This window comes from Camelus bactrianus, chromosome 11 (genome assembly GCF_048773025.1).
Source record: "Camelus bactrianus isolate YW-2024 breed Bactrian camel chromosome 11, ASM4877302v1, whole genome shotgun sequence".
NCBI lineage: Eukaryota > Metazoa > Chordata > Mammalia > Artiodactyla > Camelidae > Camelus > Camelus bactrianus.
In genome coordinates, this window is record NC_133549.1 from 44,483,838 (window position 1) to 44,511,237 (window position 27,400).

Here is a 27,400-nt window from a genome sequence, read left to right on the forward strand (position 1 = left end):
TCAACCACTATATGCATTTTGATGTATTTCTTTCCAGGTTTTTTTTCTATATAAATACAAATATTTTGTCTCAAAACTCAGATTATGCCATGTAAAGTTCATTATCCTTAACTTTATGATCATGACTTCTTTTTAATGAATATTCTTAAGAAATGTGATATAAATATAAACATAAACTCGCCAGATTGTATTTAACTGGTCCCCAAAGATCAAAGTAGTAAGGAAACAGTGTATCTGTGTATACTGATTAAATTCAATTTTTTTCCTCAAAATATAGTATTCAACTTCAAACTACACATTTTGCCTAAGCAAACAAGTCCCTAGTGATTGTGTGATATGACTTTACTGAATGCAACCTCTTAATATCAAAGCTTTACTTGTAACACAAGGCTGAATTTTTGCTCCCAAAATGCATACTTCAGAGTCACAAAGTAACAGGTCACTTTTGGTTACTCAGGTTTGAGTAGAATCTGCTGTGGTAATTGAATGGTTTTTGCACGTCTCCATGGAGTTATGCTTGATAGTGAAAACCAAAGGTCTCTGTGCTTCCTCCTTATAAATGACCAATGACGTGGATGACCTAAAAATAGAGTTCTGGCTGCTATGTTTTTGAGATGGTACTATGTTGATAGAAGTAGCTCCAATATATTGTTTTTAACTGTTGCAAAATGATCCATTGTTCAAATAAACCACAGTTTTTATTCTTTGTTGTTCCTGCTTTCAATTATTTTTTTGCAGTTTTAAAGAAGGCTACAGTTTTATATTTAAAATTTAAGCCCATTCATTCAAATGCAGATGTGCATATTTATACATTTTGAGTCCTGTGGCCCAGGAAAGGGCCTGAATGTTGTTTTCCTTTATACCCCATACTTACTGGGTGTCCTTATTGAGTAGATAAGATAACTGGATGGATGGATGGATGGATGGATGGATGGATGGATGGATGGATGGATGGATAGATAGAGGAATGAATGGTTAGGTGGATGGTTGGGTAGATGGATGGTTTAATGAATTCCTGAATCTCTTGATTTGTTGAACCTTGTATATCCATCTATAAAATGTCCTTGCCTGTGTGGAAGAACAACATATAAACTCTTAGTCTCCTTTTCCTTTAGATGTTGAAATGCTTCAGGCCAGTACATCCAGTCCAATCCCCGGAGATGGTTTTTCTCGGACCACTAAGGACTCTATGATCCGCAAGTTTTTAGAAGGTAAGTTGCGGCAGTGAACAGGGAAGAAAAAAGAGGGAAAGAGAAGCAAATGGAAGACATCGCCTGGTTCCATATGAGCGTTGTTCCACTCAAGGAATGGGCTTCCACGTACATGCATATGGTGTGACTAAAGGTACTTTATCTCTACAAGCTCCTCCATCAGCCTGTTACAAGTAAGCCAGAAATTCCCACCACTGGAGCCACTCCTCTGGATAAACACATTACCTTCAGCAAGACCTCTTTTAAATGCATGTGTTTGTTTTTATTTGACCAAAATTTATTAAGTACCTACTGTAAGCAAAGCACTGTTTTGGATGTTGGCCTGGGGGACACAAAGAAAAATGAGATATGATCAGTACCCTCAAGAGACTTTACTTTCTGATGAAGGGGGAGAATATAGGGGGATATAACACAGGTATCATTAAGTTGAGGCTGTATTGCATAGTGATTAAGAACATGGACTCTGATCTGTACCCAGTTCCCACTTAGGTTAGCTGGAAAACCTTGGACAAGTTATTTAATTCCTCTGGGTCTTATTTTCCTCAGTTGTAAAATTAGATAAATATTGTGAGAATTTAATGAATTATTGTATATTAGATCTCAGAGAAGGGCCAGGCATGTAACAAGCAATAAAGGCTTATTTTGTTGTTATTATTATTACTATTGAAGGTTTCAAAGGTGGAGGATGTTGATATGAGTAATTCCTTAATTCTGTTCAATCATTTACAATATATGGTGGGGTTTGTTGATCAAGTAGGTATAGAAAGCAGGGTGTTAAGAGGATGGGAAAAGTTGTTTTGACAGTAAAGAGGAAGGAGAAATTCTGAGCAGTGGTAGACGAATTGCAGCCTGGCCAGCTGCCTGTTTTTGTAAATAAAGTTTTATTGGCACACACTGTGTTTGTTCCTTTAGCGTTGCCTATGGCTGCTTTCATATGCTAAGGGCAGAATTCAGTACTTTTGTGCTTAAGGGATCGGCACTGTGGGAATCACCTTCACCCTGCAGGGTAGACAACAACTCCCCCAGGACATTTCATTTTGTTAACATCAGAAAAGCCTTCCCAGAATTTCTTCAAGCCCTGTACGAGATATTCAAAGATGAAAAGATTGGGGCTTTCCCACTAAATGTAAACTTCCTTGAGGTCAGAGCCCTTTAATGAGTTGGGACCAGCCTGGTCAGTCCTCTGGACCCAGGACCCAGGGAAGCCAAAAGCAATCTCCCCACAGCTCAGAAAAGATGCAAAGAAAAAATTCCCAATAAATCACTGGATTGGAAATCCCAAAGGAAGAAGGCCCACGCATTATTTATTCATGTATCTTAAACAGGCATTTAATAGAGATTTGTTGACTAAATGGTGCTAGGGAGAAGAAGGAGGGAGAGAGAAGCACCTACTATGTGCAGGTACTGATATATTCCTTTATTATTTCATTTTGTCCTAACAGTACTCCTATGAGTAGGTCTCAGAGGGAAATTAGGCTCAGAGAAGTTATATATCATGCCCAAGGTCACACAGCTTGTATGTAAGTGGGGCAGAAGGCATACAAAGCCAGGTCCGCTGAGATTCTCAAAGCCATGAGGATATTGCAGTCAGGTCCCAGCACAGAACATTGAAGCCTGTCACCAGGAAGGAGGCAGAGAAAACCTGTCCCAGTCCAGGGACAGAGGGTAGGAGGCAAGCTTCTGTCCTAAATCTTTTTGGTCAGTGGAGAGCAGAGTAGGGCAAACATTGCAAAAGAAGCAGTGGAGCATGGAGGTGAAGAGCACACACTCTGGAACTAGCTTTGCTGGGTGCCAATCTGGCTCTAGTTGACTTTGGGCAACTTACTTAAAAGTGCACAAGGCTCTAGTTTCTTCATCTGCAAAGTGAGAATAATGATCGTAGTTACTCCACTGCATTGTTACAGAATCAAAGGAGATGATGTGGGCAATACACTTGGAATAGTGCTTGGCACAGAAGAAGTCCTCGGGAAGGATTTACTGTGTCATTTTGGTGCTGAGGAGAAGGATGCAGGAGCCGTTGCTAGTGAGGGCTCCAGGCCACCCTCATGCTGCAGCCCGAACACCAGGGCATGCTTCCAAGCATCCTTCAGCTTTGGGGGCTGTGCTCTCTTTTCCCTAGTCCTAATGGGATGTATAACTGAATCCCAGATGTAAAATTGAGATGACAGAGCCTAGCGCTCACTTCCTTTTCCTGCACCAACGGGTGGCAAATGAAGGTGACATCAGTGTTTTCTTAGTTGCTTTACATGGGTTTCTGAGTGGATCCTACAGGAGATGATAAAGGGGAAAGCCCTTTGCCAAAGGGCAGTACTGTTCAATTAAGGTGTGGTTGCTCTCTTTGCTCAATGACTAACAATCACCCAGCTCATTGGGCCACTGCTTTCTTTTTTTAAAAAATATTTTTTGAGATTTGTTGAGGTTTAAATAACAAAAATTACACATATTTAAGGTATATAATTGATAATTTCATATAAATATACATTGCAAAGTGATCATCACAATCAAGCTAATTAGTATTCATACCTCACATAGTTACCTTTTTTTTTTCTTTTCATCCCCCTACCCACCTCCCTTCTGGCAACCACCTGTTTGTTCTCTGTACTATGTTTCTGTTTTGTTATGTTTGTTCATTTGTTTTGCTTTTTAGATTCCACATATAGGTGAAATCATACTATATTTGTCTTTCTCTGTCTGACTTATTTCACCAAGCAGTAATACCCTCTGGGTCCCTCTATGTTTTCACAAATGGCAAGGTTTCTTTCTTTTTTATGTCTGGGTAATATTCCATTGTATATATATATGCCACATCTTCTTTATTCATTCATCTATCAAGGGCCACTTAAGTTGCTTCTGTATCTTGGCTATTGTATATACTGCTGTAGTAACTATTGGGGTGCACATATCTTTTTGAATTAGTGTTTTTGTTTTTCTTCTCATAAATACCCAAAAGTGGAACTGCTGGGTCATATGACAATTCTATTATTAATCTTTTGAGGAAACTCCATGCTGTTTTCCATAGTGTCTGAACCAATACACATTCCCACCAACAGTACACCAAGATTCCCTTTTCTCCACATCCTTGCCAACACTTGTTATTTGTTGTCTTTTATATAATAGCCATTCTGACAGTTGTGATACCTCTTTGTGCTTTTGATTTGTATTTCCCTGATGATTAGTGATGTTGAACATCTTTTCATGTGTCTGTTTGGCATCCATGTGTATTCTTTGGAAAAATGTCTATTCAGGTCTTCTGTCCATTTTGTAATCCTTTGTGTTTCTGTGGTGTCAGTTGTAACTTCTCTGCTTTCATTTCTGATTTTATTTATTTGGGCCTTCTCTCTCGCTCTCTCTTTTTCCTTGATGAGTCTAGTTAAAGGTTTATCAGTTTTGTTTAACTTTTCAAAGGACCAGCTCTTAGCTTCATTGATCTTTATTGTTTTTGAGTCTCTATTTCATTTATTTTTGCTCTGATATTTATTGTTTCTTTTCTTCTTCTAACTTTATTTTTTGTTTTGTTTTGTTTGGCTTCTTTTTTTTAAAATTCTTTTAGGTGTAAGGTTAAGTTGTTTATTTGATATTTTTCTTGTTCCCTGAAGTAGGCTTGTAACTTCACTCTTAGAACTGCTTTTTATAAGTCTCACAGAGTCTGGATTGTTGTGTTTCCATTTTCATTTGCCTTCAGGTATTTTTTAAATTTCTCCTTTGATTTCTTCAGTGACCCATTGGCTGTTTAGTAGCATTTTGTTTAGCCTCCATGTGTTTGTGTTCTTGTAGTTTTTTTTTTTTTTAACTTGTAGCTGATTCCTAGTCTCATATTGTTGTGATTAGAAAAAATGCTTGATACAATTTCCGTCTTCTTTAATTTAGACTTGTTTTGTGGCCTAGCCCATGATCTACCCTGGAGAATGTTCCATGTGTACTTGACAAGAATGTGTATGCTGTTGTTTTGGGATGCAATATTCTTATATATGTATCTATTAAGTCTATCTGGTCTAATGTATCATTTAAGGCCAGTGTTTTCTTACTGATTTTTTTATCTGTCCCTTGATGTAAGTGGTGTGTTAAAGTCCCCTACTACTATTGTATCACTGTAAATTTCTCCCTTTATGTTTACTAATATTTGCTATATGTATGTAGGTGCTCCTATGTTGGGTGCATATGTATTTACAATTGTTATATCTTATTGTGGGATTGATCTTTTTTATCATTATGCATTGTCCTTCTTTGTCTCTGTTACAGTTTTTGTTTTAAAGTCTATTTTGTCTAAGTATTGCTACCCTGTCTTTCTTTTGATTTCCATTTGCATTGAATACTTTTTTTTTCATCCCCTCACTTTCAGTCTGTGTGTCTCTTTAGATCTGAAGGGGGTCTTGTTTTTTTATCCATTCAGCTACTCTATGTCTTTTGATTGGAGCAGTTAGTCCATTTACGTTTAAAGTAATTATTGGTAGGCATATACTTATTGAAATTTTGTTAATTATTTTCTGGAGTTTTTATAGTTCTTTCTTATTCTTTTCTTCTTTTGTTCTTATCCTTTGTGGTTTGATGACTATCTTTAGTATTATATTTGGATCTCTTTCTATTTTTGTGTATATATCTGTTATAGATTTTTGTTTTGTGGTTACCATGAGGCTTATATATAACCACACGTGTGTGTGTGTGTGTGTGTGTGTGTGTATAATATATACATATATATTTTAAGCTTGATCTCTTAAGTTCAAATACATTCTAACAACCCTGCATTTTTATCCACCTTCATATTTAATGTTTTTGACTTCATATTTCACATCTTTTTGTTCTCTGTATCCCTTCACTATTTATTGCGGATATAGATAATTTTACTACTTTTGTCTTTTAACCTTCCTTCTAGCTTTGTAAGTGGTTGGTCCATTGTCTTTGTCATATATTTGCCTTTACCTATGAGATTTTTCCTTCTTAATTTTCATATTTCTAGTTGTGCTTTTTCTCAGCTTAAAGAATTCCCCTTAACATTTTCTATAAAGTCAGTATAGTGATGCTAAACTCTAGCATTTGCTTATTTATTAAACTCTTTATCTCTCCTTCAAATCTCAAATGATAGCCTTGCCAGGTAGAATATTCTTGGTTGTAGGTTTTTTTAAAAAATCACTTTAAATGCGTGGTGTCACTCCTTTATGGCCTGCAAAGTTTCTGCTGAAAAGTCAGCTGATAGTCTTATAGGAGTTCCCTTGTATATAATTGTAACTACTTGCTTTTCCCTTGCTGCTTTTAAGATTCTCTCTTTATTTTTAATGTTTGTCATTTTAATTACAATATGTCTTGGTGTGGATCTCTTTGGGTTGATCTTGTTTGGGACTCTCTGATTCCTGGACCTGGATGTCTGTTTCCTTTCCTGATTAGGGAAGTTTTCAGCTATTATTTATTCAAATATGTCCTCTACCCCTTTTGATCTCTTTTCTCCTTCTGGGACTCCTATAATGTGAATGTTAGTATGCTTGATGTTGTACTAGAGGCCTTCTAAATTATTCTAATATTTTAAAATAGTTTTTTCTTTTTTTCTGTTTGGTTAACTGATTTCCACTACTCTGTCTCCTAGTTCACTGATCTGTTTCTTTGTATCATCTGATATACTGTTGATTCCTTTTTGTGTATATTTAAATTTCAGTTATTGTATTCTTCAACTCTGTTTATTCCTCTTTATATTTTCTAACTTTTTGTTAAGCTTCTCACTGTGTTCATCTGTTCTTCTCCAGAGTTTACTGAGCATCTTTTTGATCACTACCTTGAGCTCTTTGTCAGATAGATTGCTGACCTCTGTTTCACTTAATTCTTCTTCTGGGGTTTTATCTTGTTCTTTCAATTGGAACATATTTTTCTGTCTCTGATTTTGCCTAATTCTGTTTTTATATTTATATGTTAGATAGGTTGGTTATGCTTCCTAATCTTAGAGAAGAACTTTATGTAGACGACGTCCTCTGGGGCCCAGTAGCACATTCCTCTCTGGTCACGAGAGCTGTATGCTCTAGTATTGCCCCCTATGTGGGCTAGGTGGGCCCTTCTTTTGTGATGGGGCCAACCACTGTGGGCATGCTGGTAGATGGGGCTGGCCCTACCAGGCCCTGTCTCAAGTAGAGGCTGCCAGCCAGTGATGGATGGGGCTGGGGCTTGGGGTGGTTGGCTGTGGGGCCCAGCAGGCCACAGGGTTTGGCAATTACTTTCAGTCACCTTTTTCTATGTTTCTAGGCAACAGCATAGGAATGGCCAGTTTGGAGAGGGACACGCACCGTCTTGGTCAGGAGGAGGAAGATGTTTACCACACAGTGGACGATGATGAGGCCTTTTCTGTGGACCTGGCCAGCAGGCCCCCTGTCCCAGTGCCCAGGCCAGAGGCCAGTGCTTCTGGTACTCACCACCTGTCCGACAATGAACCATACATTTCTAAAGGCAAGTATGGCAGGGAATGATGCCCAGTGGGGTCTTCAGAGCCTCCCAGCAGGAATTCCACGGATCCTCTACCTTCTGAACCACTGCTCAGAGACCGTCCCCTTCCGAACGGTCTTCAACCAGCTGCAAGGGACAGAGTCAGAGCTTGGGGCTGATTCTGGAGCTAAGCTAGGGGCAGTGATCAGATTCAGTTTTCTGGCCTTCCTGGAGGCATTCATGCACAGTATGAAGACAGAGGTAAACAAGATTTTCCTCTACTCCAAATGGCAAGAGCTCTGATAAATTTTATCTCCTGAAACTCTTCTTCCTCCTCTTCTTCTTGTTAGTAAATTTTAATAGCTAACATTTATTGAAATCTACCCAGGGTACTCTATCTAGAACATGTCATTTAATCTTTACAATAATCTGTTAGGTAAGGGCCATTATCATCCCCTTTTTATGGATGAGGAAAATGGAGGCTTACAGAGGTCTAATGATGACCACATTAGAAGAGCTGGAATTTGAACTCAGGGAGTCTGACTCCCACAACTCTGGCTTTCAGGCACCATGCTGGGCTGTCTACCTACCTACATTGATACAGATTGGTGAGAATTGGGTTTTGACTTCTTCATAATGATCCCTGGGACATTAGATGCTTCTAGCATTGTCAGTTTCACTATCTTCTAGGACTTGATTTTATTAATATGATTACAAGTAGTTTAAGAGTATGAGACTTGCCAGATCTGTGCACATGACCTCCATTTCATTTTTAATAGTGTAAGCAGGTTGTGGAAGATGTGGCAAAAGATCATAAACTGGAGAAGGCAGCCCTCAATCAGAGCTGTAGAGGTAACAGGGCTAGAGTTGTCAGATAAAGTACAGCATGCCTAGTTAAGTATGAATTTCAGACAAACAGCAAATAATTTTTTAGTGTAAGTAAGCCCCAAACATTGCACTCTTTTTTGCTTTTGGTTTTGCTTTGTTAAATCTGGCAACCCTCAATTGGGTAGAAGTACAGCTGAGGAGTATTATGTATTGCCGAATGCCGTCAGTGCTCGTGGTTTGCCATCCCCTGGGCAGCATCTCCTCTGGTGTGTGTAGCAGACACTGGTGGTGCCCAACCCACACGCCTCTAGCTCTTTACGTTTCTGTGCCTACTGGCTGGACCCTGCCTGTCAGAACCTGTGTCTTGGCCTAATGACTTCCTCTAGCAGCCAGAGCCTGCCTTGCCCTCTTTCAGGACAGGCTGGAAGAGTTGGGGAATTATCACTTCTGGACGCCCCCCCACCAGCTGCTGACAGAATGGGGTCGGTGGCTGACTACCCTAGCTTACTGACCCCTCTACTGGGAGAACATCAAAGTGCATGTTCTGCATTGTTTTCCAGAGCCCCCCAGCTTGCCCACCATGGTGATTCACTTGATAACCCCCTGTTTTATTTCTGTATCCACTTCCCTGTCATTTCCATCACCACCCACATAGACTACTTGTACTTGGATCCTTGCCCCCAGATCTCCTTCTAAGGGAACCCAAATTAATAAGCATTGAAATATATACTGATAATGCCTAAATGGCCGGAGGTGGGGAGAGGGTGTTGATGGCCTAGCTTATGGTGGGGAAGCAGTTGGGACAGGTGATTCCTAAAGAGCCCTGTTGGACTTGCTAGGAAACTGTGGGGAAGCAAAGGACAGGAGAGAAGCAGAAGATAACAAAAAAGGCAGTGATTTGGAGGCTAGAATACCTTAGTTCAAGTGCTAACTCTTACATTTTTCAACTGTAAAGTATGGGACATTAGGTAAATAATTTGACCCTCTTTAACTTTAGTTTCCTCATCTATAATATGGGTATCATAATAATATATGTGTACATTGATGTATAATAATACTCTGCCAGAGCCTTATCATGAAGGTCAGATGAAATAATGCATGGGAAACTATTTTATAAACTATAAAAAAAAAACTGTAGAGACATCACTTGTATTAACTAGCATGCCAAGATATTGCTGACCTATTGGCATTAATCTCAGGGTTTAGATGTGAATAATGTTAAGGAAAGCTAACATGGAGCGCTTACATGTGCCAGACACTGTTCTAAGCACTTTCTATGTGTTAACTCATGTAATCCCCACTACAACCCAGTGAAGAAGGTACAATTATCATCCTCATTCTACAGATCAAAAAACTGAGGCCAGGAGAAGTCAAGCGTCTTATCCAAGATTATATGGCTCATAAGTGGCAGAGCCAGAATTTGAATCCCAAAGTCACGTGTGGAGCCCTGGGAACCATAACCACCATGCAGTACCACCACTAAGTGAACGTTTGTCAATTTCCAGCTTTCCTATGAGCCTTTATGGGTCCACTGCACATCAGTGACTTTATCCAAGTCCCTTTAGAGTTGTGTACACATTTTACCTGCTCCACTGCTCCGAGTTCTTTCTTAGGACACTTGTTGTTATGCTAGGTGGCACTTCCTTTTATTCTCAAACTTCAGGGCCTTCCATGGCTCGCTTCAGGTATTCAGGGATCTAGCACACGTCCTTGTTCACATTACCCCTTTCTTTAATGATCTCTTAAATGCTGATCATGTCCTCTGGCTGACTTTGTCTTTCTGGTTTGAGACTTTGTCTGTATGATCTGTCTTCATTTCATAATTTCTATTGCTTCTGCTCATTAGTTGCCTCCTTCTAGAGTTTTGGTTTATAAAACTGTGTATAGTGGTCCAAGTAAGATGTGACCTATTATTATTTTTTTTGGCACAAGATTTTGGTAAACTTTTTTCTGGTAAATGTATAAAATATTACAAGGCCTTTTAGAAAGGCTGTAAATCAGATTACCAAATATCTGATTTTGCTTTACTTAGATTATTCTTTATCTCTTAGTTTTTGCAGAAAAAAGCCAAGAGCGGCCTGGGAATTTATATGTTTCTTCAGAGAGCCTCAGGAAAGGTAAGCCAGATGTCCTTAGCTTCCTTTCGTATAACCTGGACTCTAGGTGGTTGAAGTGTTTACATTTCAGTAATTTTCAGGTGTAACAGCTCCTTGGCATTGAAAAACAGAGAGATTCAAGTGATACCTTAGGTAGAACTGTTCTGATGGTAAAGGAAGAGGAGATTGGGGTGCTTTAGAAAGTTGCAGAAATTGATTGTACCAATAATATTCCTGCGCCAGAAGGTGTCTATAATAACAAACAAAAGTACAGCTTAAACATTGAGACTGATGCCGTCGGATGAAAGTGGGCGGCCCAGCATCCAGTCTTTACCTGGTAGGTTTAGCCCTGTCGTGCTGTTACCTGACCCTATCTGTATGAGCTAAAGCATAGTTTAATTCAACTATATTTGAGAGACATTTTGCTTACCATTAGGTAACATTTTTCTTTTTTTCAAAAGATCTTTTAAGGAAGTTTGAAGAGATAAGTGATTTTTTATTCTTCATTAATTTCCTTGTGCCAAACAGAGGCAGTCAGTATTATCCCATTGGTGATTCTTTTGAAAAGGAATCATGACACCATCTAAACATTTGAAAACATCCCCATGGACTCCAGCAGTAGGAGATTGGAACTGGTTGGCTTGTGCATTTTTTTTTCTCCTCACATTCCATCTCCCAATACAATTAAAGACAGCCTTGAAAAGGGCAAATGTAGGAGAAAGGTGTGTGAGTGTATGTAGACAGATGAGTGAATGGTTGGTAAGAATGATAGATAAGCTTCTTGGAATTTTTTTCAATACGGGTGAAGTCATCTCTTTTTCCTTAATGTCACCTCTCTGAATCGCAATGCCCAAATGGGGACCTGCTGGAGAAATTTAGAACCAAAGATAGCCCTAAAGGAAATGAGCAGTAGAATGTCAAGTTGGTTTCACATGCCCCAGTGGCTCCATCACCTCTGCAGGTAGCTTGTTCCCCACAGAACTTAGTGAAGTCACAGCCTGAGCAAGAGGGGTTGGTTTCGTATTTCCCTAGACTCTCCAAAGCAGGGAACTATACATTTTTTGTTGGGAGGAGAGGTTGGCACGGGAACAATCCAAGAAGAGCCAGTTGGGTCCCAGCAGGTAATTTATACCTGGTGACATTGGACCTGGGTCATGATCCCATTAGCATTTCAGTCTTCTCTGGGATCTCGTGCCCATGGGTCCATAATCATTGTGCCCCATGCTGCTAAGATGGGGAGGGCTGGAAGTGGTGCTGGGAGAAGCATCCTGGTTAGGCGTTCCTGTATGTTCTCTTTTGGGAGTGGAGTTTAGTCTAAAGCAGTGGTTCTCAACTAGCAGTGATTTCTCCTCCACCCCACTCCTCACCCTGCCAGAGGTCATTTGACAATATTTGGGACATTTTTTGTTGTCACAACCAAGGAAGTGGAAGCTATTGGCACCTAGTGGGTAGAGGCCAAGGATGAGGCTAAACATCCTACGGTGCACAAGACAGCCGCCCCCGCAACAACAAAGAATTATCTGGTCCAGATTGTCAATAATGCCGCAGTTAAGAAACACTGCTCTAAATTACTCTCTGAATCACTCCAGTAATTCAGGCTTGGGGGATTCTGTTGACTCATCCAGTGGATGCCACACCTCCCTAAAATGTTGTGGCCTCATCTACTTTGGTGCAACAGGCTTTGAAATTACTAGCTGCTTCCCTCTCCTTGACTCCACGTCATACCTCCCACTTCTTGGTTCCACATGTAATTGTTCTTTTGAGACACGTCCTCTTGAGCCCGTTAAGCCTCATTAACCCCACTCATCCGGTCAGCTCTCCCCAGTGGGGGAGCTGTCAAGCTGAGTTTCGACATCCTTTCCAGAGCCACCTGTCAGACCGTGGAGGGACAGGCCTCAGTCGAGTGTATATGACCCTTTTGCTGGGATGAAAACACCCGGCCAGCGGCAGCTCATTACCCTCCAGGAGCAGGTGAAGCTGGGCATCGTCAACGTGGATGAGGCCGTGCTGCACTTCAAAGAGTGGCAGCTCAACCAGAAGAAGCGGTCTGAATCCTTTCGCTTCCAGCAGGTAACTGGCTCTGGGTGGAATTAGGTTCACATCTGTTTCTCTGCTAGGCAGTGGAGGAGAGCTGAGTCCATGGCTGTCCTGTGTATTGTGGTAACTGCACACCTGCGGCTGCTTGTTTGAGTGTCCTGGTGAGTCAGTGCGTATGTGTATCTGTCAGCCGCAGTTTGTAACCACATGGCTCCCTGGCTGAGGCTGGATGGTTTTTCCTGGTGTTATGTGGCTACAGAGCAGGAACCAAAACTCAGCTGTAAACTGTAATTCTGCGCCTGCCACTTCCTCTGTGTGTGGCCCTATACTTTTGCTTTCCAGCTTTTTTCTTTTCAGAGGCCCTCTCTCTGCTCATAGTGCCAACACTCCCACAGAACTATCACACTTTAGAACTCAAAGAGAACTTGGACAGCTCCCAAGAAATATGATTAAGTGAACAAAACAAGTAGCAGACATAAAACTACCCAAGTTAAACACACTCGGGTGGAGGTCATAGCTCAGTAGTAGAGTGCATGCTTAGTACACACGAGATGCTGGGTTCAATCCCCAGTACCTCCATTAAAAATAAATAAAATATAAAGACTGCTCTAATATACTTTAAAAAAAAAAAAAGCACACTCACACACACACACACACACACTCCGTAGGCATGTGTGCAAACGGAAGGCGAAGATCCGGGAAGGGCCACCTCGTGCCCATCCCAGCAGTTCCGGCTCAGGAGGAGGCTGGATTGGAGGGCTAGGCTGTGAGAGGACACTCTCGCTATTTACACAAGGATATACAACTCCATACAGTGAGAAGTGGGGATGTGAGTCCTAAAGCAGCATTTGTTCAGCTCTGACAACAGTCTGGGGCACTGTGCTAAGGGCTGAGTCGACCTACTCTCCTCCGCCCCTCACAGCATGCACGTGAAATGTGTCATTGCTCCCATTTTATAGACAACTGAGGCTCAGAGAGGTGAAAAGGCAGAGTCAGGATTCTCATGATCCCTTTCTCACTCCAGAGGCTAGGCTCCCTTCACTACATCTTCTGCCTTCTGAGTGCTCCCTAAACAGGGTCACCTGCTCTGCGGGCTGCCTCCCTCCCTCTAGGGGTTTGAATGCAGGAACCCAGGGCCTTCCTCACTGGGGAGACCCAGGCTGCAGTGCTGCTAGGAACAGGCTGGTCCTAGGCAAATACGGAGTTTCTTTCTCCTTGCCAACTTGGTGCCACGTGGCAGGTCTTTTGGAGCAGCCCCAGCTCCAGAGCCAGGCAGCCTGAGTTCAGTCTTGTTTTGCCTGTTGGGGCTGGATAACCTTGTCCTCTCTGTACCTCCGTGTTCCCATCTCTGAAATCTGAAGGGAGAGGACTAGATGATGTAAACCATGTGAAGCTATTAGCATGCCCGGCACATAGTAAATATATAACAAATGTCAGCTATCTTTTTTTATCCACATCCAGGAGGCTTCTTGCCTTCCCATGAACTTGCCTGAACTCTTGTGTGTAGCAGATGACTGGATTCATGTTAGACATGGCAGAGAATCCCAGTCCTGGGAGCTGAGACTACTCCGTGCTCTGACAGCCTCCTGGTACTTCTGGAGTGCCCTCCCCTCCATCCAGGGACTAGAGGGTGTGAAGACCATTCCTGGACTGCCCTGTCATCCTTTCCTCCACTCTCTGTCAATCCCCCTGACTCCTTCACTTCTCCCTCCCACCAGCAGGCTCCATCCAGGTTCCCTTCTCAGTGCAGGTGTCTCTTATGTCTGTCTCCAGTAACAGCCACCAGCTGAGCACTTCCCTGAGGTGCCCTAGACGTAACCTGTGGCACGTCCAACAACAAACCATCCCTCAAGGCTGCTTCCCTTTCCTGACTCCATGTTTCTGTTCATTGCACTGTTACCTTCCAGAGGCTGAGGTGCAGACTTCAGAATTTCTTGGGCCCTTCCACACTCCCCTATATCCAGCCAGCTGCATGTCTTGCTCTGTCACATTCTTCGTCTTGCCTCTGCTCCTTTCTTTGCATTCCCAGCCACGTTCCATGCTGGCTTGTTTTGCCTGCATCTGCCCTATCACATCATCTCCATGTGGGTCTCCTTGCCTCCAACTCCTTTCCTTCCTCTCTGCCAGACCTTAAAGCTATGGCCAGCCCACAATTTCCAGTGTTTCCCTGCTGCTTCCTGGACCAAGCTCAGTCTCTCAGCTGCAGTCACAACCCAACCAACCTTTCAGTCCTGCCTCCGTGGCTCCCTCATGGAAACCTTCTGCTCCAGCCCGGTGGTCTGGATGTTAGTCCCTGGGGCATTTCCCTAGACAGCTCAGACACTTAACTTCAAGATGGTTGCTGTTTATTGACTAAAATAGCAACAAATTTCCACCCTCACATGTCTGTTCAACATTTATTGAATGAACACAATAGAGAAGACTGCAGAATTATAGAAAAGTACAAGACCTGGCCTCTGGCCCATTGAGAGTTCACAGTACCTCCAAAGAGACAATACCCACACACGCACACACACACATGCACATACACACACACACAGAGGACAAGGCAGCATAGCCCAGTGCCAGATGGCATGGGCAGCACTAAAGACTGGAGCAATCTCGGGGAGCTTAGAAGGTGACCTATGCTTGGAACAGACAGAGTCATGGAATCTGTGTTCCTCGGGGTCAGGGGAATGGTGTGAAGACACAATCTTAGAGTCAGAAAAGTGGGTAGAGAGTTTGTGAGCAGGTAAGAGGCTGGCTTGGCCGAGGGATGTGCAAGAAGGGTGATGGGTTTATAAGACTGAGAAGGAGCTGGGAACCAGAGAGGAGGGGAGACACTTTGTTGTGGACAGGGTATCTTCTCTTCAGGCACAGCTTCTAAAAGGATGTGGATTTCTCTGGGGGCCGATTGCAAATGCACTCAACCTCATTTGCATGTTGGAAATGCTATTGCAATGTGATATATCTTGCAAATAGCATAAAATTGGAAAGAAACTCTAATGCCCAGAGGGTACAATTCTGGTGTATACTTTAAAAATAAACTAATTTTTTTTCCAGGAAAATCTCAAACGGCTGAGAGATAGCATCACCCGAAGACAGAGAGAGAAGCAAAAATCAGGAAAGCAAACAGGTATGTGGCTCCCTGGGGGTGCTGCACGGTGAGGGGCTTCACTGTGGTCTGTTTCCTTGACTGTCCTTTCTGCTGGGGCCCAAGTGGGCAGACAGCTTGCCCAGCACCTGTCACCGTGTTTACAGATCTGAGTCCCCCACAAGGGTATGAGGTCCTTTGGGGCAATGACTCTGTCTTGTTAATCCTGTGTACCAAGAAACTGGCGCATGAGGCATGTCAGCAGATGAATGAATGGATGGCTTGAACTCTGCAGCTCTCCACCCCCACCCCTATTCAAAGAGGATGATAATGCTTTCTCCCCAAGCACCTGACTCTCCTCTTGGTGTTTAGGAAAATGCTTTTTTTGAGCAGACAAAGGAGAAAATCCCATTCACATAGTGTCTGTTTCTGACTCAAGCAGGAAACTGTGTCGTTGGTGTCCACAGCATATACTGCTTTAGAAGCCTGGTCTCAGGTGCAGCAGGGCTCCTGCTGTGAGTAGTGGGGTCCAATAGCAGGGCCATGGATTCCAGTTGGGCACACTGAGGACCAGACCCCTGTGTTCCCCTTGACCCACCCTCCCCCAGGTACTACTCACCTGGCACCACCGCCCCTGAGCAAGGAGTGGGCATTTGCCCACACTACATATTCGTTCTGAGAGCCTCTGGCATGGTGGGTCTCTGTGATTTACACTGGCCAGGCTTATACCAAGAAGAGCTGGCAAGAAAAGGCTTTCAGAGAAACTCAGCTCTTGAATGGAGCCCCATTACATAAAGAACTAAGTCTGTGCATAACTTCTGTAGTCTTTCTCCAGCTGCCATCAACAGCCTGATTTCCCACGAAATAACCGGGTAACAGCCCGGTCTTCAAACAGGAAATCTTCCTGCCACAGGCCCCTTGCTTATGCCTCTTCCTCCTCACCTGTATGAACCTACTGGGCTGCAAGATCCAGCCCTGGCAGCCCCTTCTCAGTGAAGCCTTCCTGGACCACTCCTGGCCATTGTACTCCTTCTTCATCTGAGCATCATTAGAACCTACTATCCCTTCCATTCATCTGGCACTTCTCTTTTGCTGCCTCTGATTGTTGCTACTTCATTCCTTCAAGCCATCAGCAATTCCCAAAAGTTGTGCCTCCAAACTACATGTTACATCTGATCATTTCTGACCACTTTCCATGCCACAACTGCATCTAACTGCATGCACACCATCATCTCTTCCTGAATTAATGCAGCAGCCTCTTCAGTTGTCCATTATTACTCCTCTACATAGTCCTACAAATCATAGCAAATGACCTTTAAAAATAAGGAATCAGATGCCACTCCCTTGCTCTTGTCCCACCCAGACTAAATCCCACTCCTCACTATGGCCTACAGGCTCTCCATGATCTGACCCCTGAGCTCATCCTCCACTTTCCCCCACACCCCATGCTCTAATCTCAGTGGACTCCCTTTTGTTACTCTATTAAGCCAAAAGCATTCTCCCCAGGGACTTTGCACTTGCTGTCCCCTCCCCCCCGACTTCTTTTCCCACATCATTCCCCACAGGCTCTTTTTCGTCCTTCAGAGATACCTTCTCTGCCATTCTCTCCAGAGCAGCCCTCCATGATTCACTTCCTATGCCATTGCTCACCCTCTTCTCACAAATCATAGACTGGAATTATCTTATGCTTCTATCCTTATGGTTATTTTCCACCCCTTCCTCATACCTACTATAAGGTCTCTGAGGGAAAGAACTTGTCTGTTTTGTGCTCTGTTGAATCCCCAGCGTGTAGCACAGGACATTGGTGGAACTCAGTAAATCTTTGTTGGAATGGTTGATTTGAGTAAAATGTTTGGTGACACCATTCACCCATTCCATAAATACTTCCTGAGCACCAGGCATCCAGCCAAATAGACCCGTAAGACATGATCTTTACCATCTGGTAGCTTTTGAGCTAATCTTTTATTTGTGTAGGTCTGGTTTTCTCTGCTAGAGCCTGTCCCACAATGCCTAGCATAGTGTTTTGCATACAGTACAGTACTAGCTAGAGAATATTAAAGATTTTGACAACTTGGAAGAAGAGGGGTAAAGGGGCTATAACCATGGCAGAAGGTCAGAGGGGTCATCCTCAGGCACCTGCTTGGGTGACTAGGTTTTAAATGTACGCTGCCACTAGCCACGCTCATACTTGTCTGCCTCCGGATTGAGAGAAGGAGAAAGGAGAGAAGGCAGAAAATCTGGTTTAAGAACCGCACAGTCATCCTAGGGTCAGACAGTAGGGCTCCAGGTGGTAGACGGGCTGAGGTGCTTTTTAAAACTAGAGCACATGAACTCAAAGATGGAAAGAAGCCTTGGTTAACATGGGACATTTCAAGCTTTTAAATATACTCATCATCAAGAAAGCTGTGATTTGGTGGAACAAGCAGTGCTTGAAGGCTGGGGAGTCACAGCGTGGGAGTCCCGTGTGCTCGGTCGTGTGGGCTCCAGAACCAAGCTACTGGTGTCGCCACACCTGGGCCACCCACCCAAGCTCCATCTGGGGCCACTGCAGATACTCAAGCAAGACAGACACGCATACCGAAGAGCAGGCTTCAGTCTGGGGGCCTGCAGGACTGAAGTCAAGTTCCTGCTCTCTGTTCACTTCTAACTAGCTGGGAACCATGGGCAAGGTACTTCACCTCCCTGAGCCCCAGTCCTCGTCTGCAAAATGGCACTAATAAAAGTGCCCACCCAGTAGGGTTGCTGCAGAGGCTAGATGAGTTAGGGTATCACTGGGGTCCTGGCACACAGAGCACCCTAAACACCGCCTGCGCACTGGCTGGCGTCCTCTCAGGCAGGGCCTCCAGGGAAAGTGCGCTGGGCTGGGACTCACCACCCAGGGGCCAGGTCTGGAATCATGGCTTTTAAAACATTATACACAGTTCACCTAAGGCTACTCTAGCTCAGAATAACTGATACCCACCAGCAGCTCTAGTCTAAATTAGAATGGTCAATGTCTAAATGTTTTCAAAGGAGCATGAGTCAGGTGCCCTCCCGTCCCTGCCACCCTATTCCTCAAGAAGCAGACTCTCTGACTAGGATTTGGAGGGGGGAAGGCAGGAAGGGTTAAGTATTTTTTACTTTTTACACAAGGGACTTTTACTAACGTCCTAACTAGTAAAAGATTAAACTGTCTGATTTGACACTGAACAAGAATGGCTGGGGACCACAAGCAGTCCACATGGGGAGAATGCTCTATCCAGCAGCACCAAGAGTCTCCCTTCATTTCTGTTTTCTATTGTGGTAAAATATACATTACGCAAAATCGACCCTTTGCACCTCAGTGTACAAGTTGGTAGCAGTAAGTACCTTCACAATATTGTGCAGCCGTGAATACTGTCTGTTTCTTCCCTGACAAGGATTTGAGGGCAAGTCGCTGATGTGGGATTTCCCAGGGAGCCCAGCAGAGGGTGGGGAAGTGAGAGAGGAAGGGAAGGCAGCCAGCAGCGTGCAGTTAGCACTTCATCTCCCCAGAGATGCTGGGAGTTGATGGAGAATACCCTGGAAGAGTTATCCCTCCCAAGGGACATTTAGACGCCAGCTCCTATGTCTTGGGTTGAGGCCTGCCAGGGAAGGAGTGCTGTAATCTGGCTACCAGAAAAAGCTCGAGCAGTTGGAAGTTGGACCCTGTACTGCATGGTGAGGCCCAAGGGCATCAGAGCCAAAGAGAAGGCATCGTTAATGAAGGTTGAGTAAATGTGATATACTAGATAATTGCATAAAATTCGATTATATATTTAGTGACATTCTAGCTTGTAATTGCCTGTTCCAGGGATTTTCACACAGATGGGCCCAGTGCTGCTGCATCCGTGCTTGTGGGGGAAGGGTAGGAACGGGGAGGGGGGGTGAGTCGAGGATGGATTGGAACAGGGTTTGGGTCCACTTATTCTACTGCAACCATTGCAGCTCCCTTAAAAAAATCCGTTTTCCACATTGAGCTGTTGTTTTCTCTAGAGGAAAGAATTCTGCTTCACACACACACACACACAAAACATTTGAAAGCGATTGACACAGGATAACATTGACCTATAGGAAAATGAGGGTTGATGAATGGCATTTCTGCTGAAGGACCTTTTCCAGGAATGGCGACCACTCTACTCAAGGACTGACTCTATTCATTTGGAAACCTCATTTGCCTTAGAAAAGAAAAACAATGAGTATTTTTCTTTAATTTGAGTTAAAAGAACAAGGACGATTAAAAAGTAAGAGTCTGTTTGTAATAACTTGCCAGTCTTTCTTCAGCCCTAGGAGTTGTTTTGCTCTCCCTGGGGTAGTGCAGAGAGCTGACACTGTAGGAAATCAGCAGGGCTGGCCTGACTCGTGACTTGCTGAACACCCCGGCCCCAAAGAGAAAAATATCAGTGTTTGTGTTCTGGACATGTCTGTGACCAGTGCAGGGCAGGACCAGGAGGAGCAGGCTGGGTCCCAGGAAACCTGGGTTCTGATCCCTGCTTTGTCACTGATCACTACATGAGCCAGGACTTTTAACCACTCTGTGCCTCAGTTTCCTCATCTGTGGTTACACGTGACTCATCTGCTTAACGGAGAAGCCAAGTTCAAAGGAGGGATAACCACACATGTGAGTGCACTTTGGGAAAAGTGCTACACGATAGAACGATGGTAATTATTCTTCCTGGCACTGTTCCTCTATCCAAAGAATATCAGGATTTTGTGGACACTTACACTGGATCTACTTGATTTTTTGAATGTTCGACTTCCAACTTTTTTCCCTGTGTATTTTACTTTCCTTCCTTCTCAAACTAGTGGAGAGTCAAAAATTGCCTCATTGAAGTGAATTAAGCAGGCGGGAACCTCCCTTTCAAAGGTTGCTGTTAAACAGCTAGGTCAAAGCTGGGGGTGAGGTGAGGAGTGTGTCACCTGTTTGGGCTCTGAAACACTGTGGGCTCACACCCACGTGCGGGACACCGGCTAGTCTCTGTCCGAGTACTTCCAAACTTGGGCAGGTGTTTCCACTGCTCAGTTGTAACCAAGAGAGCCCAAGAATGTGTAAAAGATCTGTGTTGGACACGAAAAAGACCTCTGTTAGACAGAGACCTGGAGAGCTGTGTTAGTACTTGGAACAGCCACCACCCTTGGAACTAGAGTGTCTAAAACCAGGAAAGCTAGAGCCCGTGCAAACCAACAGTCCACCCTTTTAAAATTCTCTGTGCACTCGATCTGCCCTGCCCTCACACTTGCTCTTTCATTCTGTTCTAGTTCACCCATTCGCCCTCCTTGGCAGGGTTCTGGCTTTGGCAAGCGGAGCCACCTTGCTGCTGCGCTCCCTGAGCTTCCTGCTGCACCCGAGCGCAAGGGGAGGTGATGGAGGAAGTGGCTCCTCAAAAATAAGAGCACACGTCCCCCCAAGTACACCTGAGCTTCTACCTCTTCCCAGAGGCCCTGCCTCGTAGCATCTGGGGTAGAAATCTAGGGAGGAAGAAAGACCAACCACTGGGCAAGGCTAAGCCAGTGAAGAGGCAGAAGCAGAATCCGTCTTTCTGTGTCTGTGTGGCCTTAAACCACTGGCCAGACTTGCAAGTCACAAAATCTTTCATGGGTCTGATGGACCTCCTTTCCTGAACTGTCTGGGTCATTGCTGTCAGTTGTGACAGCATCATCTGTCATTTATGAAGGGATTGAGAAGCAGTCTGAGTAGCGGGTAAGAGCCTGGACTTTGGAGCCTGGGTTCAAATCCCAGCTGGCCCACTAACCAGTTGTGCGATGTGGACATGGGGACATGCTACTTCACATCTCTGTACCTTTGTTTCTGTTGGGAATGATGACAATAGTATTTATTTCATGGGTGTTGGGAGGATTCAAGGAGCTAAAAATATGGAAGCTTTTAGAGCTCTGCGTGATGCACAGGATAACTTATTATTACAGACAATGGGGCTTATCACCCCTCTTGAGAAGGGGAGGTAATTCAGAGGGCTTGACTGACTGACTCAGGCTCCACAGCCAGAGAGTGGCAGAGCTGGGGTGCTAAGCATTTCCCTAACTGCACCTTCTTTCCGCTGCCTGCTGGGAAAGCATTTCTCTGCCCTTTTCCACATTCCTTCACCCCAATCTTCTGTCAGTGATGGCCATGCAGGATTCTGTGGAGCTTCAGTGCTGTTGAGCAGGATCCCCACCCCCTCCCCGATCTGCTTCTGCTCCTCCTCTCCTCTCCCCTCCCCTCCCCTCCAGGCACCCTCCAGGTTCAGGTGAAGGAGGCAGGCGGAGAAGGAGCAGCCCAGCAGTTGGGTAAATGGCATCCGATGCCTTAAAGCTTATCCCTTTTCTCTCTAATTCTAGGCTTGGAGATCACAGTCCCAATCCGGCACTCGCAGCACCTGCCTGGGAAAGTGGAGTTTGGAGTCTATGAGAGTGGCCCCAGGAAAAGTGTCTTCCCTCCAAGGACAGAGCTAAGACGAGGAGACTGGAAAACAGACAGTACCTCCAGCACTGCAAGTAAGCAGGTGACCCCCAGTACCTTCACCGCTGAACTCCGGCGGGTGCCTTTGGGCTTTGGAAACATGCTCTATTATGAGCTCAGAAGATCTTAACTGGAGCCTGATTTGGGCTTGGGAGATGTAAGAAATGGGGACATTTAGCCTGTGAAGTTCTCCTTTTTTCAGGGGGTCAAAGATCCTATACACAAATATCCCTTGAGGCCAGATTGTGTGATAATTATCACTCTATCACTTTTATAAATGATAAAGCTTAATCATAATAGTAGTTAACACTTGTTTAGCATTTGGACTATGTGTTAAGCCCCCTCCACAGATTCTCTGATTTGATTCTCACAGCCATTCTATGGTATAGCTGCTATCACCTCTATTTATCAAGGAGAAAACTGGAGGCTTAGTGCCTCCCTCTATGTTAAATAGCTAATAAATGGTGGCGCTGGGATTGAACTCAGGCAGACTGGATCCAGGACCGAGTCTCTCACCTACTATTCTTTTTGCTTCAACTGTGATAAGGGGAAGGAAAAGGGACAATGTCAGAAACATTAGAAAACAGTGGGCTCAGATTTGAGAATTCCAACTTTATAGGCAAGTTGAGGATCTAATTAGGAAATGTCTTCCTTTTGGCTTGAAAGCTTGAATAGGAGTCTGATTGCAGCAGACAATACACACTGATGGGCAGGCAGGAGCTGGGGCTTTGTTTCCGGATCCAGGGCGGTGGTAGCTGACTTCAGACACTCCGGCTTCACAAGCCAAATAGATCAAGTTTCCCTTCTTTCATACATTTTTAGTGTTATCAAAACAGCTAGGAGAGAAATAAAAGAGCAAGAGATAAGCTGAATTTCAGGACTCACGTCTCCTTAAATGTCAGGCAGAGGATCCCCAAATGGATGTAGGAACGGGAAGGTAGTCTAATCCAGGGGTTCTTAATCTTTTCTGTATCACAAACTGCTTTGCAAACCTGATGTATACTCTGGACGTGCTTCCTAGAAAAATGCATGTTCATGTGTACACACACACACACACACACACACACACACACACACAGTTTTGCCCATCCATGGGTTTTGGTCAAGAACCTCTGAACTATTCTCCCTCTTTACTTTATTAATGGAGTACTTGTAACCCAGAAAGTGTAAGATTTTTGCCCAAATTCCCACAGCCAGTCAGTGACAAAATGGGAGTAGATCCCGGCTTTTCCCTCTGCCGCTATTATCTGTTGAAACAGACCTAAATCATATCACAACCACATGGGAAGTCTAGACTAGGCAGAAAACACCTCCCCTTACATAATGCAGGTGATAATGTGTATTCAACCCCTTCCCGCCTTGAGGCAATTTAGAGAATTCTGACAAGTTCAGAAATGGTGGCAGGTGGCAGAGGAAGCAGGGGGCAGGCGGCTCATCTTTCAGGTGGGTCTTGGCAGAGAGGAGAAGTGGTATAGACACTTAGCTAGAGTTCTGTGTTGTAATGTAGCTGGAGAGAATCCACAGTCCGGCTGATTTTGTTTGCACCCTTTAGGCAGCGCGAGTAACCGATCCAGCACCCGGAGCCTCCTCAGTGTGAGCAGCGGGATGGAGGGGGACAACGAGGTGAGAGCCGGGGCCCCACCCCCATGTGTCTTGTCCTAGGGGTCGTTTTCACTGCGGGAACTAGAAATCCAGGTGAAAGAAGTCAGACACTAGAGGTTACATGTTGTAGGATCCCATTTATAGGAAATGTCCAGAATAGGTAGATCCACAGAGACAGGGTGCAGATGGGTGGGTCCCAGGGCTGGGGGGAGGGGAAATGGGGAGAAACTGCTTAATGGGTACAGTGTTTCCTTCTAGGGTCATGAAAATGTCTGGGGACTAGATAGAGATGGTGGTTGCACAGTAATGTGAATGTGCTAGATGTTCACTTTAAAATGGTTAATTTCATTTTATGTGAATTTCACCTCAATAAAGAGAAGGGAAGGAAGGACTGACAGAAGGGGGGAGGGAGGGAGAGAGGAAAGGTTAAGCCAAAAGGGGACTCTGTGAGGAGGAACTGGATGAATATCAGGGAATTGGGGTCAGTGATCACCTTTCTGGGCCTGGGTCAGAGCGGTGAGGCATGCCGGAGCCAAAGCCGCTGTTCCGTGTATTTCCTGGGGCCACACACTCTTCCTTTTGCACATCTGCTTTTTTCTCTCCCTGTGCACTGGCCTTTTCTGCTTTTCCACATGTATAGGGGCAAACAGTCCCCTGAGAGCCACAAGGCCTTGGAGCAGAGAGTACGTTGCTGCCTTAGGCTGAGGCCCAGTTTGAGTCAGGGTGTCTATCCTGATCCAGTGACCAGTGGCTGGAACCAGTGGAAAGGGTCATGTGGGTCACTGCCAACCAAGGAGACTCCGTGACATAGGGCCCTAGGCATGGGCTGCCCCTCCAGTGTACAGCTTGGACTACCCTGTAACTGAGGGTCACTCATGATTCTGTTGTCCTCAAACAGGGACTTTCGTTTAAAAATAAAATTTCTTCCGCTGTATCTGGTTGTACAGAGCAGTGCTTCTCAAATTTGAATATGCACAAGAATTACCTGGGATCTTGTTGAAATGCAGGTTCTGATGGAGCGGATCTGGGGAGGAGCGTTTCTCTCATGCTCCCTGGTCATGCTGATGTTGACGGCCCAGAGACCTCGCTTTGAGTAGCCAGGAAGGAGCGTTCAGATCATTAATGATAATTTGGGCCAGATTGTCTCCTCAGTGACTCGGAATCAAAGTCAGTGGAAACTGCCCTGGTATTGCTGGGTTGACTATCACTTAGTAAATAACCTTCAGCCAAAGCTGAAGGAGGTCTGAGCTTGTGGGATAGCAGTGTCCAGCTCTGCTGGTAGCTTAACGTAATTTTCACCTCTCTTTCTCCTCTTTTTGCTGTAGGATAATGAAGTCCCTGAGGTTACCAGAAGCCGTAGTCCAGGCCCCCCACAAGTGGACAACGCACCCACCGTGCCCCTTGAGAGGCCTCCCAGGGTGCCACCACGAGCTGCCTCACAGAGGTAACGTTGAAGCTGATGGATTCTTAACTCACTCTCTGAGTTCCAGAGGGAGAGTAGGATCTGCTGACATCTAAGATGACCTAAGAATGAGTGCAGGGCTAAACTACCTGAAATGCATACTTTGGACACGTTTCAGAATGGATTCTCCATCACTTTAAGTCAGACTTCACTCAGTTGCACAGATTTTAAATAACAAACACAGTATTTCCTCAGCAAAACACATTAGTAAACATCAACTTCTTGCATAATTTTCATCTGTTTGGTTAGAATTCAGCTCTTAAGTAACTAATTCCTTGACTGTATTATGGGGACAGTGCCTTTTGGGGACCAGGAGATAAGAAGGCACTGGGAATGAAAACACAGGTGGGAAGCTACCCAGGGACACACTACCTGGGGATAAGTCTCTGGTAGCCACTTGTGAACTTGGATGAATTATTTACCTTCCATGTGCCTCAATTTCCTTGTCTGTAAAATGGAGAGATAACAGAACTTCCTCACGGAGTTGTAAGGATTGAGTTTTCAGCCCAGAGTAAGAACTCAACAGTCTGAGTGATAGTTTATTCAGAAGGATGAGCCTATGGAGGTTTGGAGATGGGTGTTACACCGAACAGTGTGACTGATTCATGGGGCTCTGATGTCTGTCTTTGTTTACAATAGTGCTTGGGCCTCTGGCAGGAATCTTATCAAGATCTTGTTGGGTCACAGAAAAGGTGGTCAAAGCTAGCTTATGTGTCTGCTAATGTAGAAAGGAGCCTTTGGGAATAAAAGCCTAGGCTTGCTTTAGGAGTTTAAATCTTTGATACCTAAAATGCGATGTTGGCGGGGGGTGATTTTAAAAGCAGGAAGATTTTTTTTCCAACCAGGATTTTATTTTGCATTTTGAAACTTTTAACTCAGATGAACCTCATCAGTGGAATTTGTTGAGAAAGTGCAAGGAGGCTTTTCTTCTGCTTTTCTGGAAAAAGCAGCTGACTCTGCGCTGAGGATCTTTCCATTTCTCCCCTTGCTATTCGCCACTTTTCCATGTGCTCCCAGAAACAGTCACATAGTGACACTTGCTACACAAACCTCCCACAGCCCCAAGCTGCATCACATTCACCGGGCATGTTTCCCTGGTGTAGACTAGAGGTCACATAGTAGAACATTAGCCCTAGAAGGAACCTTAGTGATAATCTAGTCCAATCTCCTGCATTTCTGCAATGTTCTGTTGCTTGAAAATTATTATATAGATAGTGACTGGGGAGGGGTGTTTATGGAGAGCAATTATGGTAATAAATGCTAATATTTATTGACCACTTACTATGTGTCAGGTATTCGGTTAAACACACTAAATGCATTATCTCATTTAATTCTCTTTGAAACTCTAAAAGGTAGATATTTAGTGTTATCCCATTTTGCAGATGTCAAAACTGGGGCTTGAGACTTGATTAAGACTTACTCTGTGTGGCAGACCTAGGTGAGCCTGACTCCAGGGTCCAGTCTTTTAGGTATTTTATTACACCTCTCCAAGGAGGTGGAGGTGTCATGGAGGCGGGGGGGGGGGGAGATCCAAGATCTCAGATCTTTTATTTCTGAAGGTAAAGACTTTGGAGGCAGATATCCAATCATAGCAGGATTAAAAAGAGTCAAGTTTGAATCTATAGCTACAAAGACTCTGTGGGATTTTGTCAGCAGAAGAGAGAACAACCAGGGAAATGGGTTCCAGAAATTAAAGTCTGGAAGCTGGGATGCAGTTAATATGTAAAGGGAGATGGCAGATGAAATTGTTTGAGGGAGTCTGGAAGCATATTTTGATGAAGATGGGAAGAGAGAGGGAGGAAAATGCATTTTACTAAAGAAATGGTATTTGCAAAGAAATCTATAATTGATAGAAACTGGGGTTTAGGTGCATTTTGGGTGTGAAGATTGGCAAACATGCAAGTGATTTGTAAGTATGTACGTAATTTTCATAATAAAATGAGGAGATGTTTGAGTGAAGAATAAAATGGCCTCTTTTCCTGAACACCTGACCCACTGACAGACAGGAGGGGAGGCTGACCTGGGTGGTCTCCACTCCACTTCCAGATCTGGGAATTGGCAACTCTTCCCCACTCATGTTCTCCCGAACCCTCCTCTCTCTCAAACAGCACTGGTGGGTGCAGTCTTCATCCTGCTCATCCCTCTCTCTATGCTGGCCCCTTGCTCTCCTCACTCTGTGAACTCGAATTGCCAGTAGACTCCAAATCTCCATCTCCATCTCTATCTTGGCCTTCTATT

General features: G+C 44.3%; 1 protein-coding gene across 1 annotated transcript in view; it reads left to right on the top strand.

Moving 5' to 3' along the window:
* PIK3AP1 (phosphoinositide-3-kinase adaptor protein 1) overlaps positions 1-27,400 on the top strand; it is a 104,975-nt gene that overhangs the window by 70,734 nt on the left and 6,841 nt on the right. Inside the window, exons 9-16 of the mRNA XM_074373835.1 lie at positions 1,116-1,211; positions 7,434-7,634; positions 10,490-10,555; positions 12,399-12,604; positions 15,614-15,686; positions 21,978-22,133; positions 23,651-23,721; positions 25,026-25,144. Of these exons, the coding sequence (XP_074229936.1) occupies positions 1,116-1,211; positions 7,434-7,634; positions 10,490-10,555; positions 12,399-12,604; positions 15,614-15,686; positions 21,978-22,133; positions 23,651-23,721; positions 25,026-25,144 (988 nt within the window). The remainder of the gene's footprint in view (positions 1-1,115; positions 1,212-7,433; positions 7,635-10,489; positions 10,556-12,398; positions 12,605-15,613; positions 15,687-21,977; positions 22,134-23,650; positions 23,722-25,025; positions 25,145-27,400) is intronic.